Below are 15,885 nucleotides of genomic sequence, written 5' to 3'. Positions count from 1 at the left end.
GAGGAGCCTGGTAGCTGCAGTCCATGGGGTTGCTGAGGGTCGGACACGACTGAGCGACTTCCCTTTCACTTTTCACTTTCATGCACTGGAGAAGGAAATGGCAACCCACTCCAGTGTTCTTGCCTGGAGAATCCCAGGGACGGGGAAGCCTGTTGGGCTGCCGTCTATGGGGTCGCACAGAGTCGGACACGACTGAAGTGACTTAGCAGCAGCAGCAGTAGTCAAACTAAGAAGTCATCAATTTTCTATGAAATTCAAATCCCACAGGACTAGTTTCTATCTTCTAAACACTTGCATCTTTATGGTGGCATATGCTAATTTCCACGGCTGAGATTCATTCAAATAAGTTAACATCTATAAACTTACATTCTTCTTAAAACCAAAGTATGCACCAATAAATGTCAGAGGCACAGATATACAGAACCAAAGAGCCAATATGGCAACCAAGGTCCCGAAAGGAATAGCTGCTGAAGATCCTTCTCCCCACAGAATCAGGTTCATTATGAAGAAGTCAGCAAACACAATCCTGAAAGACACAACAGGCGTCTGGGTAACATTTGAGGTAGAAGCAAAATGATACAGTGGCAATCATATGCAGCGAGTATCACAATTTCTGTGCTATACACAGTAAAGTGGAATTGCTGGGTCATTAGGGTATGTGAATTTAAAACTTCAGCAGATGCTGATGTTTGGTAGAAACCAACGTTATCCTTCAATTAAAAATAAATTAAAAAATAAAAAAACTTTAGTAGAAAACTGAATTGCTCTTCAAATTGGTTTTGCTTGACTTAAACTCCTATCAGCACCTTATGAAATTTACCCCTTAAAACATATTTTCATCATGCTTGGGACTGCCAGACTAAGAAACAGACTTTTAAGAAAAGGAATATAAAAAACTCTCCTGTCTAAAGGCAATTTTTTCCAGGTAAGACAGGTAGTAGTCATTCTGCAAATGTTCACTGAATGTTCACTTTTTAAAAATTAAATTCATTTTCTTGGATACACCCAGAAAAGATTAGACATACAGGACAGAAATTCTGGGAACTAAAATATGATTATGTTAAGCAAGTTATTATTGAAAACTCCACTTACCCAGGACAAAGAAATGATGTTAATAAAACATTTGTTTTCCACTTCTCACCTCCAAAGGCTGCAGGAGAAAACAGAAGTGGCATTAACACAAAGACGTACTTTCAAAGCAAACCAAATGTCCATACCTCAGTTCTGGCACTGGACAAATGAACACACGGCACTGGTGCCCATTCCTAGAAAAATGCCATGAGCAAAGGTCCTAATACCCCCCCATCAAATGATCCAAACCCAGAGACACACATCCCAGGACTGCCTGGATTAAGTCCCACTCTAAAGACTTTTGTTTCAGCATAAAATAAATTTAGTATCAAAAAAAAGTCATCCAAACAAGTTTTATTCTCTTCTACTTTTTTTAACTTCAAAACAAAACAAACCCTTAAGTTCTAACCCAGTTTCAATCACTGGGACTGGATGAAGAAAGAGTACCCTGGAAACACTCATTTAGCTTGAGGTCAATTTCAGAATCTGTTATAAAACTAGGAACCCTCAGGCCTGACAGGCAGCACTCCTGAATGCCCACAGGAGGTCTGAATCTCCAGGGTGCCTTTAGCAGGGCAGCTTCTCCAGGCCGTGGGGGTGGGAGGTGGGGGGGTCAGCGTGTAGGATCAGGTGACTAAGAACAGAAGGGGTGCCGCCACCTGATAGAATAATTTACTTACCAACTGTTTACTCTTCTTTACTTCTAATTCCCCCCCACTTTAAAAACGTAAAGTATCTGGAGTAAAATAAATGAAAGTACTCCTCCACTCCTAATTTAAAAGTTGGAGATAAAACTGGCTGAGATCACAATTTATAAGTTTAAGTACTTCTTGGTCTAAAAGAAAAAATAATATATATATATGATTTGAATTCACAGCATTACTGACAAGACTACTGTGAAATTATGAATTTGGGGGGTTTAATACAATTCCAATCAAAATTCAAATATTATTATTTGAAACATTAAAAATGAATCTATACAATGAAGCATTGTGTGACAGTGTGTCTCCGAATGTTCTGCCTGATGAATACGCTACTTAATCAGCAGCAAGGAGGTCTGAAGGACAGACAGGAGATGAAGGGGAGGTGTGTCCATCGGGCAGGGAGTACGGACGGGAAGTCAAGTGGAGGGAACAGCAGGTGAGAAGGCCCCAGACAGGTGTGCGGGCGCAGAGCCTGACTGAGGAACAAAGGAAAGCGAGAGCACAGAAACTGAGAAAGGGGGAGCAGGCAGGGCCCCAACCATATCCTTTGTCTTAAAATACGTATGACCAGCCTAATCCTATGTCTGTGAGCAAAGAATGAAAGAAAAAAAGAAGTCTGACAAAACTCACAGCACGTAAACACACTCACTCACTCACTCACTCACACATGCACACAGGCCTTCACATACTCTACACATCCAGCAAAATCTAATACTTCTATTTGGGGTTGAGTCTAGCCAACCACACCTTAAGGCTACCTAAGTAACCCTATGTGTTTTAGCTGAAACCTCAGTCCTATCAGAAGACCTTGGGGAACCCTAGCCCTGTGTCATCATCTCCCTGGCATTTTCAATCACAGATTACCAATAGGATCGTCTCAACTGGACCAGAGGCTTCCTAAGCAGGGCAAACTTTGGCATTTGCTGACCCAGAAAAGCTACTTTGTAAGTCGTCTAATCCTATCTCACTCTTATTCTGTGGCTCTGAATTCTTTTTTTCACTGAACTTTATTTTACTTCTGGAAAGCAAGAACACAAGAGAATGCAACTAAACCTTGCTGCAAGAGTAACTTACTTGGGGGCTCTTTAAACAGTGAGATCTGAATTTACTTTAGGTACAGTGTACCTTCATAAATATAAATCAATGCAAGGATGACCTCTCTCACATAAAGTATTCCTATATATATATATGCTATTTGTTTTAATAAATGACTCAGTGATACTTTTTTCCCTTTACTAAATATATTTCTATGAATGTAGCCAATCTAAGTTGTGCAGCCAAAACTATTATGTCAAAACTTAAGAAGGAGACAGGGGACAATGGATAGGCAGCACCTAAATTTACTGAAGCCACTGTTTAACAAGCGTGTTTGAACAAGCAAATCTAGGGAGAGCCATCCATTTCACAAGCTTGTTTAAACACCTCTTAACACACTGCTTGAACAGCCTCAACTACCAGACACACTGGCTCAGACCCCGACGTGGCAGGTTAGACTCCTGGTCTGACACCTGGCAGGACAGCTTCTACTTACACTTGTAGAACCTGGCGGCGACGTAGCCTGCAGGAGTGCCCAGCAGCACCCATAAGACCACAGCACACGTCATCAGAGCTCCGCGGTTGGCAGGTGACAAAAATCCCAGGCAAGCAAAAACTAAAAAAATAAGTAATTTAAAGTTATGAATTTTATTATTGTTTCCTTTGAAGTGATAGAAGACCCCGCTCATTTTTTAAACAATAAACTAAATACAACTTCATGAAAATATGCCCCCTTACCACGCAGCCACAATGAATCTTAGTAATATCTAAGGCACTGCATCAACAGGATCACAGGTGAGGCAAGCTCCAATCTGGATATTTCCTGTCAGGGTCCACCTTTCTTGTTATCAGTGGAGGCTGACTACAAGCTCAAGAGTGCTTTCAGCTCTTCTGAGATTCAAGTACAGCTTTTAAATTAACATCAATAAAAATACTCCAACTGTAAAATATTCTCACTTTCTGTTCCTTTTAAAAACAATACTGAGTCCTCTGGGGTGAAAAAAAAAAACAACCTGTAACATCCAAACATAAGATGAGGCAGAATCTAGTCAAAGGACAAAAGAGAGGAAAAAAGATTTCACAGCACCACTAGCTTTGTGAACACTAGCTACTGAAGGGCTTGGTCAGTAACTTGGGAAATTGTTTCCTCTCTTATTTAGCTAGTTAGCTTGTTTGTTCTTCACTATATAACCCTCCCAACTAATTAAGGAAAAAAACACCATCTTATATTTATAGCACACGTTCCCAGCAGCACCGACTGGAGAGGAGAAACTCACCATCACAGGAAACCAAACAGGGTAACTAGAGGACCTACTGGAATTTTAGCTAAGACGTACCCTCCCCCAGTTCTCTCAGGCCTGAGATATGGATTGTTCTGAAGCAAAAAGTCCATGTTCAAACACTAAAGAGAAACAATCGCTATCATTTTCTAACCGAGGCTCTCTGAAACTGTCCTTCATGACAAGGTCATTTTCTAGCTGACCCCAACAAAGATCAGAGAGGGGCAGAAGGCCACTCTCGATCTAATTTGAAAGCAGAATTTCACCCTCAAGCACCCACTCCACTGGAAATCCACCTTGGCTCCCTGGGGCTCTGCAATCAATCGTCTGGCTGCGTCCAAACCTCTTTCATGACTCGTTTTACCATCCTCCCCTCTCAGTGTAATATACTTACAACTGCTAGCTAGCCTCACCCATCACACCGACATCACCTTATCTAAGTTGTTAGTAGATAAATATGTTCTAGTTAGTCTTCAACGGAGCTGGGAGGTGCAAATCAGTCATCACCTTATCTAAGTTGTTAGTAGATAAATATGTTCTAGTTAGTCTTCAACGGAGCTGGGAGGTGCAAATCAGTCAACTCCAAACTTTGCAGGTGCCAGACATCTGGAATCAGTCATTCTCTTTCCAAACACTTACGTGTTTAATTGCATCATAAAAACTTGGGACAATTTTACTTGCAGAAAATGATGATAGTATTACGCATTTAATATGCAAACAAACATAAGCACAAGTGTTTGCTAAGAAAATTACTGAAAAGTCAGTGGTTTCTGAATTTTTCTAGTAACATTCATGTGTTACTTGTTCACCAGTAGCAGGCAACGAGAACATGAGAAAATAAATGCAAAATTCAGAAAACTTTTTTCATAAATATATTTTTCTCTGATAACTTGGAAAACTGAAAGACCAGGGCAATAAAACATCTCCAGACAGGAGTCTCAGGGCCACTCCTGCAGCTGATGACTACCTCTAAGTCAGTTCTGTTTTTTAAAAAAGAAAAATTAAAAATTTGTCCTAATTGACAAAACCTTAAATAATAAAATTTCTGAAGGCTTTCAAGAGTAACAAGGAAGAGATTTTTTTGTGTGTGTGTAGGAAGATCTTTCCTCAATGTTGCTGGGGAAAGAAAGAGGTCTTGCTTCCTAAATCTTGCCAAGGTGGTGAGGTCTCCAAAAGCTTCCTGTCTCGCCCCCTCTGGGTTCTGTCCCGTCTCCTCTCTGTTCTGTCCCTCTCAGTGGAAGCCAAGGATGTCCTGGGATTTTCATCATATGCTCCAGTGAGGCAGGACAGCCAAACTGCGTGGCCCTGTTTCCAGGCTGCCCAGATGAGGATCCGGTCATCTGCAGCGCCCATGCTCCCATGACAAGTGCTTGGTCTCTATGAAGCTGTGAGGGCGATCTGAAGAGTCAGCTTTTGGCATGGCTAACCCCGCCCCCAGTCACTTATGGTCAAAGAACACAGATTCTGAGAACCAAAGGACTCTCAGAAACAACAATCTAGCCTAGCTACAACCTAGGAAAACTGGATTTCAAATAATTATTTTTAAAAAGCATTTTCTACTTTTTAGTTTTCACTTAACACTTACATAAAGTCACGAAAGTCATAATCAAAATCTGTGTCCCCGATCCCAGAAAGACGGATAGCAGCATCCCTTTCCTTGGAGGACGGAATATATCACCATGAACCAGCTTCCAGCCAAATTCTTCCTGGGCATCCTCCTGAAAAGGGAAGGAAATCATTTCATTCACGGGATCATCAAGAAAACTAGGCAGTTTGTTCATTGTTGAATATGCAGATACAGAAATGTAAAGAAAAACTTAAAGATATTAATATTTATTTCAGTTTTGAAGTATGAAAGCTTGACTCATGGAGCTTTATTTAACTTTCTTGAATTGTTTCTAAAGAAATGTTGTATGTGTTAAGATCTACAAATAATTACTGAGATACTTTAAAAAGAAATACAAAGATAACAGGATACCATGTCCTAGTCAGTCAAGCTTTATGATCCAACTTGATGACAATTTTAAATCACACTCTATATCCTTTTTACCCCACACTAACTAATCTCCAAAACAAGCAAATGGCCTCAGTTCTCAAAGCTGCTCTGCGTGCACAGTAGGCTGTGAAAATTTCAATAAGCTTGTGTCACCAGCCCACACTGCTCCCCTGATCTCCAGACACACATATATACCTGCCTAATTAATGGCTCCACCGGGCTGTTCAGTGGACACCTGAACAGAATCATCCACAAGGGAACTGATTTTCTCCCCACCTCTACCTGCAGTTCCCTCAGCAGATAAAACTCTAGCCTACCTACCAGCTGCTCAGTCCCCAAAACCTTGGAGTCATCTTTTTTCTTCCCCACACTTCATACAATCCTTTAACAATTCCTACAGTTTAGCTTTAAAATCTACCCATAGGACAGATTAGTCCCTGGTTCAAGTTATCCCCTCTCACCTGGCTATTACAGTGTGCACTAAAGTGGTCTCAGTTTCTACACTTCAGTTGAATCTCAATACAGAATCAAAAAGATCCTTTTAAATAATTGGGTGGTTCGGGGTCATTCACTGGCTCCTCTCCTCTTCTACCCTCTCAACTGGCCAATCAGCATTCCATCCCACCTCCTGGACACCTTCTGTTTATCTGCCCACTGCCCTACTTCTTCCCTGCTACCATCCCCTGACTCTGGAAATTCCATACAGTCTTCTGACCGGTCGCGGTGATTCCAATCTTGCCCGGCTCCAGACAATTGTCCACACAATGTTAAAAGTGATTTTCCTAAAACATGAATCTGGCCACGTCAACACTGTTTTGTATACTTCAACAGCTTCTCGGTGATCTTTAGACTGCACAGCTTAGAAAGTCCTTCAAAACGTGGCCCCTGCTATTTCTTCAGCCTCCTCTCTTAACATTTTGTCCAGGGTACTTCTGTAGCCCTCCCCCAAATTCCCACTCAGATTTCTATCTTTGCAGCAGTAGACAAGATTTAAAAATAACTTCCCATGTGGTCTAGTATTTTACAGTTCCACATTTTCATTTAATCATTTGGATTAAATGAAGTTGGAATTTACTTTTTTTCCAGATGGCCACCTACCTCATCCACAATTATTCCTCAAAGCTACTTTTTCTTTGTTGATACACTTTTGTTAACCTCCATATTTAGACTCATTATTATTATAGATAGAAAATATCATTTGGAATTTCTTTGTTCACTAATCCTTCTAAACTTCTCTTAGGATTATTATTTATTTTTTACTAAAGTATTTCTATAGAAATTCCTTTAGAGAAGGTCTGTTTGTGGTCAACTGTCTTTGTTAGTCTGAAACAGGTATTTCACCTTCATTTTTGAAAGATCTCTGAGTACACAATTCTATGTAAATAGTTAATTTCTCTCACCATCGATTTAAAGATATTATTTTTTGAGTTTCCATCGCCAATTTCATTGTTTTTCCTTTGCAGAAAGCTCAGTCTTTTTCCCCTCTAGCTGATTCTAAGAAAAGATCTTCTGTTTTCTCTGGTGTTCTATGGTTAACTGATTGAGGTATGGATTTCATTTTATTTATTCCACTTTGGATACACCGCATACTCTTTATCTATAGATTCTCATCTGTCATCTGTGCCGGAAAATCCTAGCGGTTACTTTTTCATGTATCTTTGCTCTGTAATTAATAATCCTAATATCTGAAATATTTGGGACCCGGTACAAATTTGTTGTTTAGTGTAAATTTTTGTGAATTTCTAGATCATATGTTATGGACCTCAGATGTGGAGAATCCAGCAAACCCAAATTTGGAAGACTTTCCTTCAATTTCTACTCAATTCTGCTGAGAACAGAAGGCATTGACTAACCTAGAATCATTCTGCCCGCTTCAACAATCCAGGCTTAATAAACAGGAAGAGACTGAGGTTCACCACTGACTCAATTTAATTGCCCAATTGGTTAAAAACTTGATATAAGCATATTCCTAAAGGAAAATGTTAACCTCTCATGCTGGCACTGCTTCCTGCTCTGGCCTCACTCAATCTGGGGGAGTCCTTGGATTCCTTTTTTTTTTTTTTTTTACAACCAGTCATAAGTCCAGCAATGCATCAAGTCTGGTACATCAAGGGCTAATTCATTCATTCCAACAAATATTTGCTGATCACCAGCTACATGCTTGGTACTGTTTAAAATACCAGAGATCCTACAGCGAGTATAACAGACAACTTCCTGTGAGCAAATCTTCTCAAATAACCAAAATACACAGTACATGAGATGGTGATAGGAATTATGGGTGTAGGGTGTGGGTGGAGGGGACGTAATCTTAATGAGACGGTGAGGAAGGGCTCCTTGGGAAGAGCACATCTCAGTAAAGACCAGGAGAATGTGAGGGACTCTCTGAGGGAGGACACTAGAGGAAGGCAGAAAAGTAACTGTAAGGAGGAGCCTGGAACAGGAACACGACCGACGTGTCTGAGGAACAGCAAGGCGGCCAGCAAGGCTGAAGCAGAGTGCCAGGGGCCACAACAGAGCCTCGCGGGCCACTGTGAGGGCCTCTCTGAGTGCAGTGGATGGAAGTCACTGGAGGGCTGTGATCCAGAGTGAAATGACCTGACACTCTGGAACAGACTCGCTCTGAAAGCTACCCTGAGAGACTGGCAGGAGGCAGAGAATGGGAGCAAGACTGGAAATGGGGTTTTCTGTCCTGTACCCCAAAGCACCTCTAAACAATTAAGAAAAAAATTCCATTAACTCAGCAATTATTTGGAATTACCAATTATGAACAGAGTATTGTGAACTTATTTTAATAAAATACTTAATAAGGCATATAATCAATAATATGGGAAAGAAACTGTAGCATGTTAAGTGCTAAAAAGCTTCTAAATGTTAACATGTTCTTTTTTCTAATTAGAACAGGACAGAAAGATGGGTGAGGAGGCTAAGAAGCTAGGGAAGAGAAAACAATGAAAACCTGAGTTTTATGTATTCATTACAAATCATTGCTGGGAAATGAAAAAGTATAAAATGCAAAATGTTACACAACTTAAAATGAAGCTGAGACATTAAATTACTTTGAATAAACCAAAAGGTTGAAATGATATAAATTCAGTTAAAATTAATTTAAAAAATCAAACATATACACATATAAAAATTGCTTGGGAGTTACTCTACTTAACTTTGCTGCTTCCCAAACTGAACATCTGCTGGAAACAGAGCTGACAGCACGTAAGTGAAAGAAGGGCAGAGCTGGACTCCTGCACCCGCACTGCTCCTCAGCCTCTACTGGTGCAGACGAGACTGTCAACAGTTCAGCTCTGAGACCTGTAGTCACTAAGTCTCTACCAACAAAACCAATTCTTAAGGACCATTTTCTTATCCAAAAATGTCAATTCAGGATCACTTCTGAGAAGAAATGTTTTAAAAGTAGATTCTGACTAAAGATATTATTTAAAAATTTTCCAAAGAAAAAAATAAAGACTATGCACGGCAGACCAAGGAATAGTTCAGATGTTTCACTCACTGTAGAATCCATCTGATTATATCTGGCAATATCTTTATGCAGTGTCCGTAGCATAATCATAGCCACCATTCCAGACAAGAAGAGGACAATGACCAGGGAATTCATGATGCTGCAGAAATAAGCATGTCAGGATTAACCCAGAGCTTAATCACTGGATCAGCAGAACTCTTTTTAAAAACAATTTTTTGAGTAACATTAAAACAGCATTAATCAATTAAAAAACTGACCTAAAATCAAACAAATTCAATGAACTGTGCTCTGGCTTCATGGCCTATTGAGAACGAGTTTTTTGTCCATGGTCAACATTAATAACTACTGTGCCCAAATTAACACACCATAAGCTGCAAGGATCAATAATGGACTGGTCTCTACCCTCAAGAAGTCTACTGAAAAACAAGTTATTCAGTAAATTAATGAGCATCAAAAAGATTAGTCAGTGAAGTAGGAAAAGGAGAGTAATGGCACCTTGAACAGTTCCCTAGATAAAAGTTTTGGGTCATGTTCTGAAGAAAGAAATTCAGTAACAATAACTCTAACCCTAATTATTATTTATAAAAAACAGTCCTAATAGCTGTAGCAGCTTGTATACTGAGCCCTCTTCCATGCCAGGTAAAGTGCTCAAATGCTCTGTTTTATTACCTCCCGTCAACCCTCAGAACAGCACAGTGAGACAGGTTAATTCTAGATGAAGAAATGGACTCTGAGCACTTGGGTGATCTGGCCTGACTCACAACCAGTGACCAAAATCCAGGACTGAATCTAAGTCTACCTAATTCAAAAGTCCAGCCTTCTGAGTAACTGGTGAGAGTTAGAGTGAATGAGATGCTCAAAGCGACAGAGAACAGAATAAGGACAGAGCATGAAGGAGATTATGCTGTAGTCTTACCTAAACCACTGAATGTGGGTATGAGGCATGGACTCTAGAATGTAGTCCCATCGAGATGCCCATCTGATATTCTTCTCTTCCTAGACAGATTATAAAAAACAAACACCTCTTTGAATAAGAATTTGCCAACAAAGTATACCAGAAATACAAAGATTTCCATTCAGAGCTTAACCTTCCAATCAACAAATACAGTTTCTCATTACCATAACTCAAGTCAGTCATAAGATTCACTGAGCAAGATTTACTCGAGACTCGGGAAAATCAAGATGAAATTAAGCAGTAAATAAAAAATAACAAAAGAGATATTACTTTGCCAACAAAGGTCCTTCTGTCAAGGCTATGGGTTTTCCTGTGGTCACGTATGGATGTGGGAGTTGGACTGCGAAGAAAGCTGAGCGCCGAAGAATTGATGCTTTTGAACTGTGATGTTGGAGAGGACTCTTGAGAGTCCCTTGGACTGCAAGGAGATCCAACCAGTCCATTCTAAAGGAGATCAGTCCTGGGTGTTCTTTGGAGGGAATGATGCTAAAGCTGAAACTCCAGTACTTTGGCCACCTCATGTGAAGAGCTCTCATGTGAAGAGCTGACTCATTGGAAAAGACTCTAATGCTGGGAGGGATTGGGGGCAAGAGGAGAAGGGGACGACAGAGGATGGGATGGCTGGATGGCATCACTGACTCGATGCACATGAGTTTGGGTGAACTCCAGGAGTTGGTGGACAGGGAAGCCTGGCGTGCTGCGATTCATGGGGTCGCAAAGAGTCGGACACGACTGAGCAACTGAACTGAACAGTATCTAGTTACTTGTATTTTTTAAAGTCTTGTTTTAAATCTTAATTGGCAAAGGCTTATTTTAAATGTTATGATTTAGGAGCTCTATTTAATTATTTCAGAAAATTGAGTGGAATAGCTTACTCTTGATTCTCTTTGATGCTATCTATCTACATCTGGGACATTTAACCAGATCAAAGTCATAACCTAGGCACCCTTAGCCTCTAGCAGGTGTCACCCACAAGGAGCTCTTAATATCCAGAAGGAAAGGCATATTATTTACTGCACCAGGCTTGCAAAATTACACATTATATGGGGACAGTAAACGTCACAACTATATTGGATTGCCAAAAGAGTTTATTAAAAATAGAGGTGGAATACTGCCCAAGATTCTCATGCAATAAACTTTACTTTCCTCCTAATAAAACCCTCCAGTGAATGTATAATAAATCATCTATTATCAGGAAATTCTTCATTTACAATCACACTCAAATCCTGGTTTCAAAAATGGTGTCATTTCCCCAAATGTTTGTTGCAGTGCTCACTTTGGCAGCACACACACCAATGCTTGTTGGGTATCTTGGATATCTTCATACCATCCTTTATGCCTCTTTTCTACCTTTTGCCTTGTTTGTATCTCTTATGGCTTAACATTTTTAATGAGGTTCAGTTCTCCAATTCCCTATACTTTTTATTTAAATGAAGACTTAGTTTTGAGCATGATTATGTTGCCTGGTGCACTGACAAACTATTCCAAAAATCAGCTCATTAAAAGCTTATCTACTTGACAAGCCTGATCATTAATATTTTTAATTAGTTTAAGTAATATGAATGTAAAATCAATTTCTGAGTTACACTAAAGATAAAATCACACTCACCTCAAAGTTAATAGAGTAAGTATAGGCAACTTTGATCTCCCCAGAAGCCTTGTTACTTATATCCATGGGGGGTCCAGAGCAGTCTGGTTTATCTATATGGGTGTGCTTGAAGCTGTGAGAAGAAACATTTTGGCAAGATGCTGATGAAGTAGTTTTTTAAAATGGAGTAAAGCTTAGAGATCCTGTACATATTTCACAACGCTGCTGACAGTCAAAAGTGATTCAAATCACACTGAACTGTACAAATCTTTACTTCATATAAAGGGCTTAGTTATACATAACCGTTACTCAAACTATTACTCAAATAAGAACCAAACTTTTGAAAACAATACTTGAAGAGCACTTAAAGAATCTTCAAAGAAATCAAAACAAACACTGAGGAAGTGTAAATTAACTGCCATCTTATGGTATGCATTTCTTTACCATTAGTAGCATGGGAAAATGGCTATATCAGTTGGTGTTGGGGGCAGGGGGTGTCATGGGGGGAAAAAAAAAGAATACTCAATTAAAAAAGCACCTCCCAAATAAATGATAGGTACGTTCACACTAAAAAAGCTGGTAATTTGAAGAGATGCCCTTGCAATGACTTGTCACATACTGGCATCTAACACTTCATGAAGACTTGCATATGACACACTAAGCAGCTCATTTGGGCCTCTGCTTTTCCACTGTAAAAGGGAACACGGTCCTGAGCACTCATGTTCTCCATGCCAGGCTGACACAGAAAAGGTGTCAAAAAGTGACTGGAAAACAAAACAAGAAGGCATCTTGGTTTGCCTACCACCTACTATGTCAGGAAAACAAATATTTATATGGTTTCTCTGGACAACCCATTACTCAACAAATCATGCTAAAGGGAGTTTTAGTAAAAACAATTAAAATACCAAATTATATGTCAGAACATTGATTAAAGAAAGCTAACTAGGCCCAAAATATTTATTCTTTGGGTCTAAATTTCGCTTACAGTTAATTATTTTTTTAATCTATTTCACAGTTACCTTTTTGGTTCAAGTTTAGCAGCCACTAATCTTGCTCCCATGGATCCAGTCTCAACTACATGGTAATATATTTTGATGTCAACATGGTTGAAGATGTAAAACGTATCTCTTTCATGGAATTCTGACTGTGGAACACAACTTAAAGTTAGTGTTAGAACACTGGCTATCAAAGAATCAAAACATAAAACTTTAAAATGAGCCACACCATGCAGGAAAATTAGAACCTAGACAGAGTTTTCATCTTTTCCATAAAAATGAGTAAGTTTTAAGCTTAAACTCCCCTCCCTTTTTTTAAAAAAATTGAAGTATAGTTTAACTAAAGTACAATGTTGTGCTAACTTCTGGTATACAGCAGTGATTCAGTTACATATGTATCTCCTTTCCCATTATAGTTTACTACAAAATACTGAATACAGCTCCCTGTGCTGTATAGGAAGACCTTGTTGCTTACCTAGTAGTTTGTATCAAATAATCCAAAATTTCTAATTTATCCTCCTCTTCCCTTCCCCTTTGGTAACCATAAGTTTCTTTTGTTTTCTGTCTGTGAATTTGCTTTGTAAATAAGTTCGTTTGTATCATTTTTTAAGATTCCACATATAAGTGATATTATATATTTGTCTTTCCCGTCTTACACTACTTACTATGATAATCTCTAGGTCCATCCACGATGCTGTAAATGGCACTATTTCATTCCTTTTCATGGCTGAGTATTATAATATCCCACTATATGTGTGTGTATGTCTGAATATCATTAAGAGGTTGATATTCAGGTTATATTCATTAAGAGATTAAACCAGGTTGACCTCATTATACAAACTTTGATATATATTCCCCAATAATTTTGACTACTTTCTCAATTAATGCCTTTACTTATTTTGTTTTTTTTTTAATCATAAAAGAATGGCCTCAAAGATTGATACCTTTTTAAAAAGGTGTATGTAATACCCAAACTTTTGCAATACAATATTCTATGGACTCAACTTTGCAATACAAATTTCATGGACTTACAATGAGGTATTTCTGGTAGTCCACTAAGAACATTTTTTTAATAGAGTCAGAACATACAAAGTCTAAGCCTGTAGCATAGTATTTAGCATATAAGAGACAATGCCAGTAAATGTTGAACCACATCTGAATTATTTAGTCCCAGAGTTATAAACTGCAACTCAAGTATGGGAGTTCCTTGGCAGCCCAGTGGTTAGGACCTGGTGCTTTCACTGTGGTGACCCAGGTTCAATCCTTGGATGGGAAGCCACAAGCCTTGTGTCGCAGCCACCCCCCACCCCCCAAAAAGACTGAGCAGTTGTCCTTCAGAACATGAGAATAGTACTCATTTGATGACTATAACAATTTGTGTTCAGATAAGGACTGAAGCCTTCTACCAAAAAGCTTATTTTAAAAGTAGCAGAGTTAGTTTATCAGAAACTTACGTTAATAACACAGGCATCTTTTGCATGCCCTTTATCTGTAATGTAACAGCCAATAGGAAATCCAGGATTACAGAATCTCTGACTATCTTCAACTTCATAACACCACGTTACAGGCATATTATCCACAATCCTGTGCACGGAAATGAAAGTCAAGTTACAAACCACCAAACATGACTAGGAATTACTCACCAAATCTGTCATCACTCTGTAAAATTTAGATGTGTAGAAATGCCTTAAGGTGTCAAAACAACACACAAAAAATTACATAGAATGTGGTATTTCATAAGTGATAGTATTATGCCAATATATGACACACTATAGTGAGAAAAAAATCTTTATAGCTTTCTTGAAAGGGAGTTTTATAAGTTAATTTACTGCAATCACTAACTTAACAATGTCATTATCTAGGTACCTAAGTATAATTTATCTTCAGTAGAACACTCAAAAGCTCTAAATAGGTATGAAACAGTATGTTTAGTTTCTTGGGAACAGCTTATGGAACAGTATAGAAAGAAATCTTTTATTAGTCAGATAGTTCAATAAAAAAGGAGAAGAATATAATTGCAAGATGTGGGGAAATATTTAACTTAAGGGCCAGGTGAAAAAGTGAAAATTACAGTATCTATTAAAACTGTGTAAATCCAACTTATGTCTAAATGAAAGGCTGCTATAAAGCTAAAGAAATAAATCTTTCAAGTTCTATAGTGAAAAGAAACTTTTTTAAGAATAAAATTCTGTAGTACTGTATAACCACATTAAAGTCTGAGCATGGGGCTCCCAATGCCCAGAACACACCACAGGATACAAATAAAAATAATTACTAAAAATATACTAGCTCTATTACAGTCATAAGACAACACTCCAGGGCATGTTTTATTTGTTAATTAATGTATGCCTTAGGAAGTAAAATTATGATTCTATATTCACTCAAGGTATACATTCATGACTTAATAAAACACATCTCGTCACATTTAAATGCTATTTAATAGTACCCAATGTACTAAATTTAAGAATCACCTACACTATTAAGTTGCTTATTATTATAACCAGCAGGCTAGCAGTTCCCATGAAAAGACTATAAACTATTAGAAGCATGAAAACTATGTTATATGATATAAATAATTCAGATTTTCAGGAGGCCTCAAGAATCAGTTAATTGCTTCAATTTTTTAGACAATGAAGTTCAATCAATGAATGTATACTGCTGCTTCTGCTGCTAAGTCGCTTCAGTCGTGTCCGACTCTGTGCGACCCCATGGACGGCAGCTCACCAGGTTCCCCAGGCCCTGGGATTCTCCAGGCAAGAACACTGGAGTGGGTTGCCATTTCCTTC

At 38.7% G+C, this 15,885-nt stretch overlaps 1 protein-coding gene across 1 annotated transcript in view; it reads right to left on the bottom strand.

Moving 5' to 3' along the window:
* The window catches only part of TM9SF2 (transmembrane 9 superfamily member 2), a 51,601-nt gene that overhangs the window by 9,502 nt on the left and 26,214 nt on the right, over nucleotides 1-15,885 (bottom strand). Inside the window, exons 5-13 of the mRNA XM_019971837.2 lie at nucleotides 14,554-14,683; nucleotides 13,124-13,248; nucleotides 12,126-12,237; nucleotides 10,478-10,557; nucleotides 9,592-9,700; nucleotides 5,676-5,808; nucleotides 3,307-3,426; nucleotides 1,093-1,150; nucleotides 367-526 (exon numbers count right to left, since the gene is read on the bottom strand). Coding sequence (XP_019827396.2) covers nucleotides 367-526; nucleotides 1,093-1,150; nucleotides 3,307-3,426; nucleotides 5,676-5,808; nucleotides 9,592-9,700; nucleotides 10,478-10,557; nucleotides 12,126-12,237; nucleotides 13,124-13,248; nucleotides 14,554-14,683 — 1,027 coding nt within the window. The remainder of the gene's footprint in view (nucleotides 1-366; nucleotides 527-1,092; nucleotides 1,151-3,306; nucleotides 3,427-5,675; nucleotides 5,809-9,591; nucleotides 9,701-10,477; nucleotides 10,558-12,125; nucleotides 12,238-13,123; nucleotides 13,249-14,553; nucleotides 14,684-15,885) is intronic.

Source organism: Bos indicus, chromosome 12 (genome assembly GCF_029378745.1).
Source record: "Bos indicus isolate NIAB-ARS_2022 breed Sahiwal x Tharparkar chromosome 12, NIAB-ARS_B.indTharparkar_mat_pri_1.0, whole genome shotgun sequence".
Taxonomy (NCBI): Eukaryota; Metazoa; Chordata; class Mammalia; order Artiodactyla; family Bovidae; genus Bos; species Bos indicus.
The sequence above is the reverse complement of the archived record's forward strand: the minus strand, read 5'-3'. Positions and strand labels throughout refer to the sequence as shown.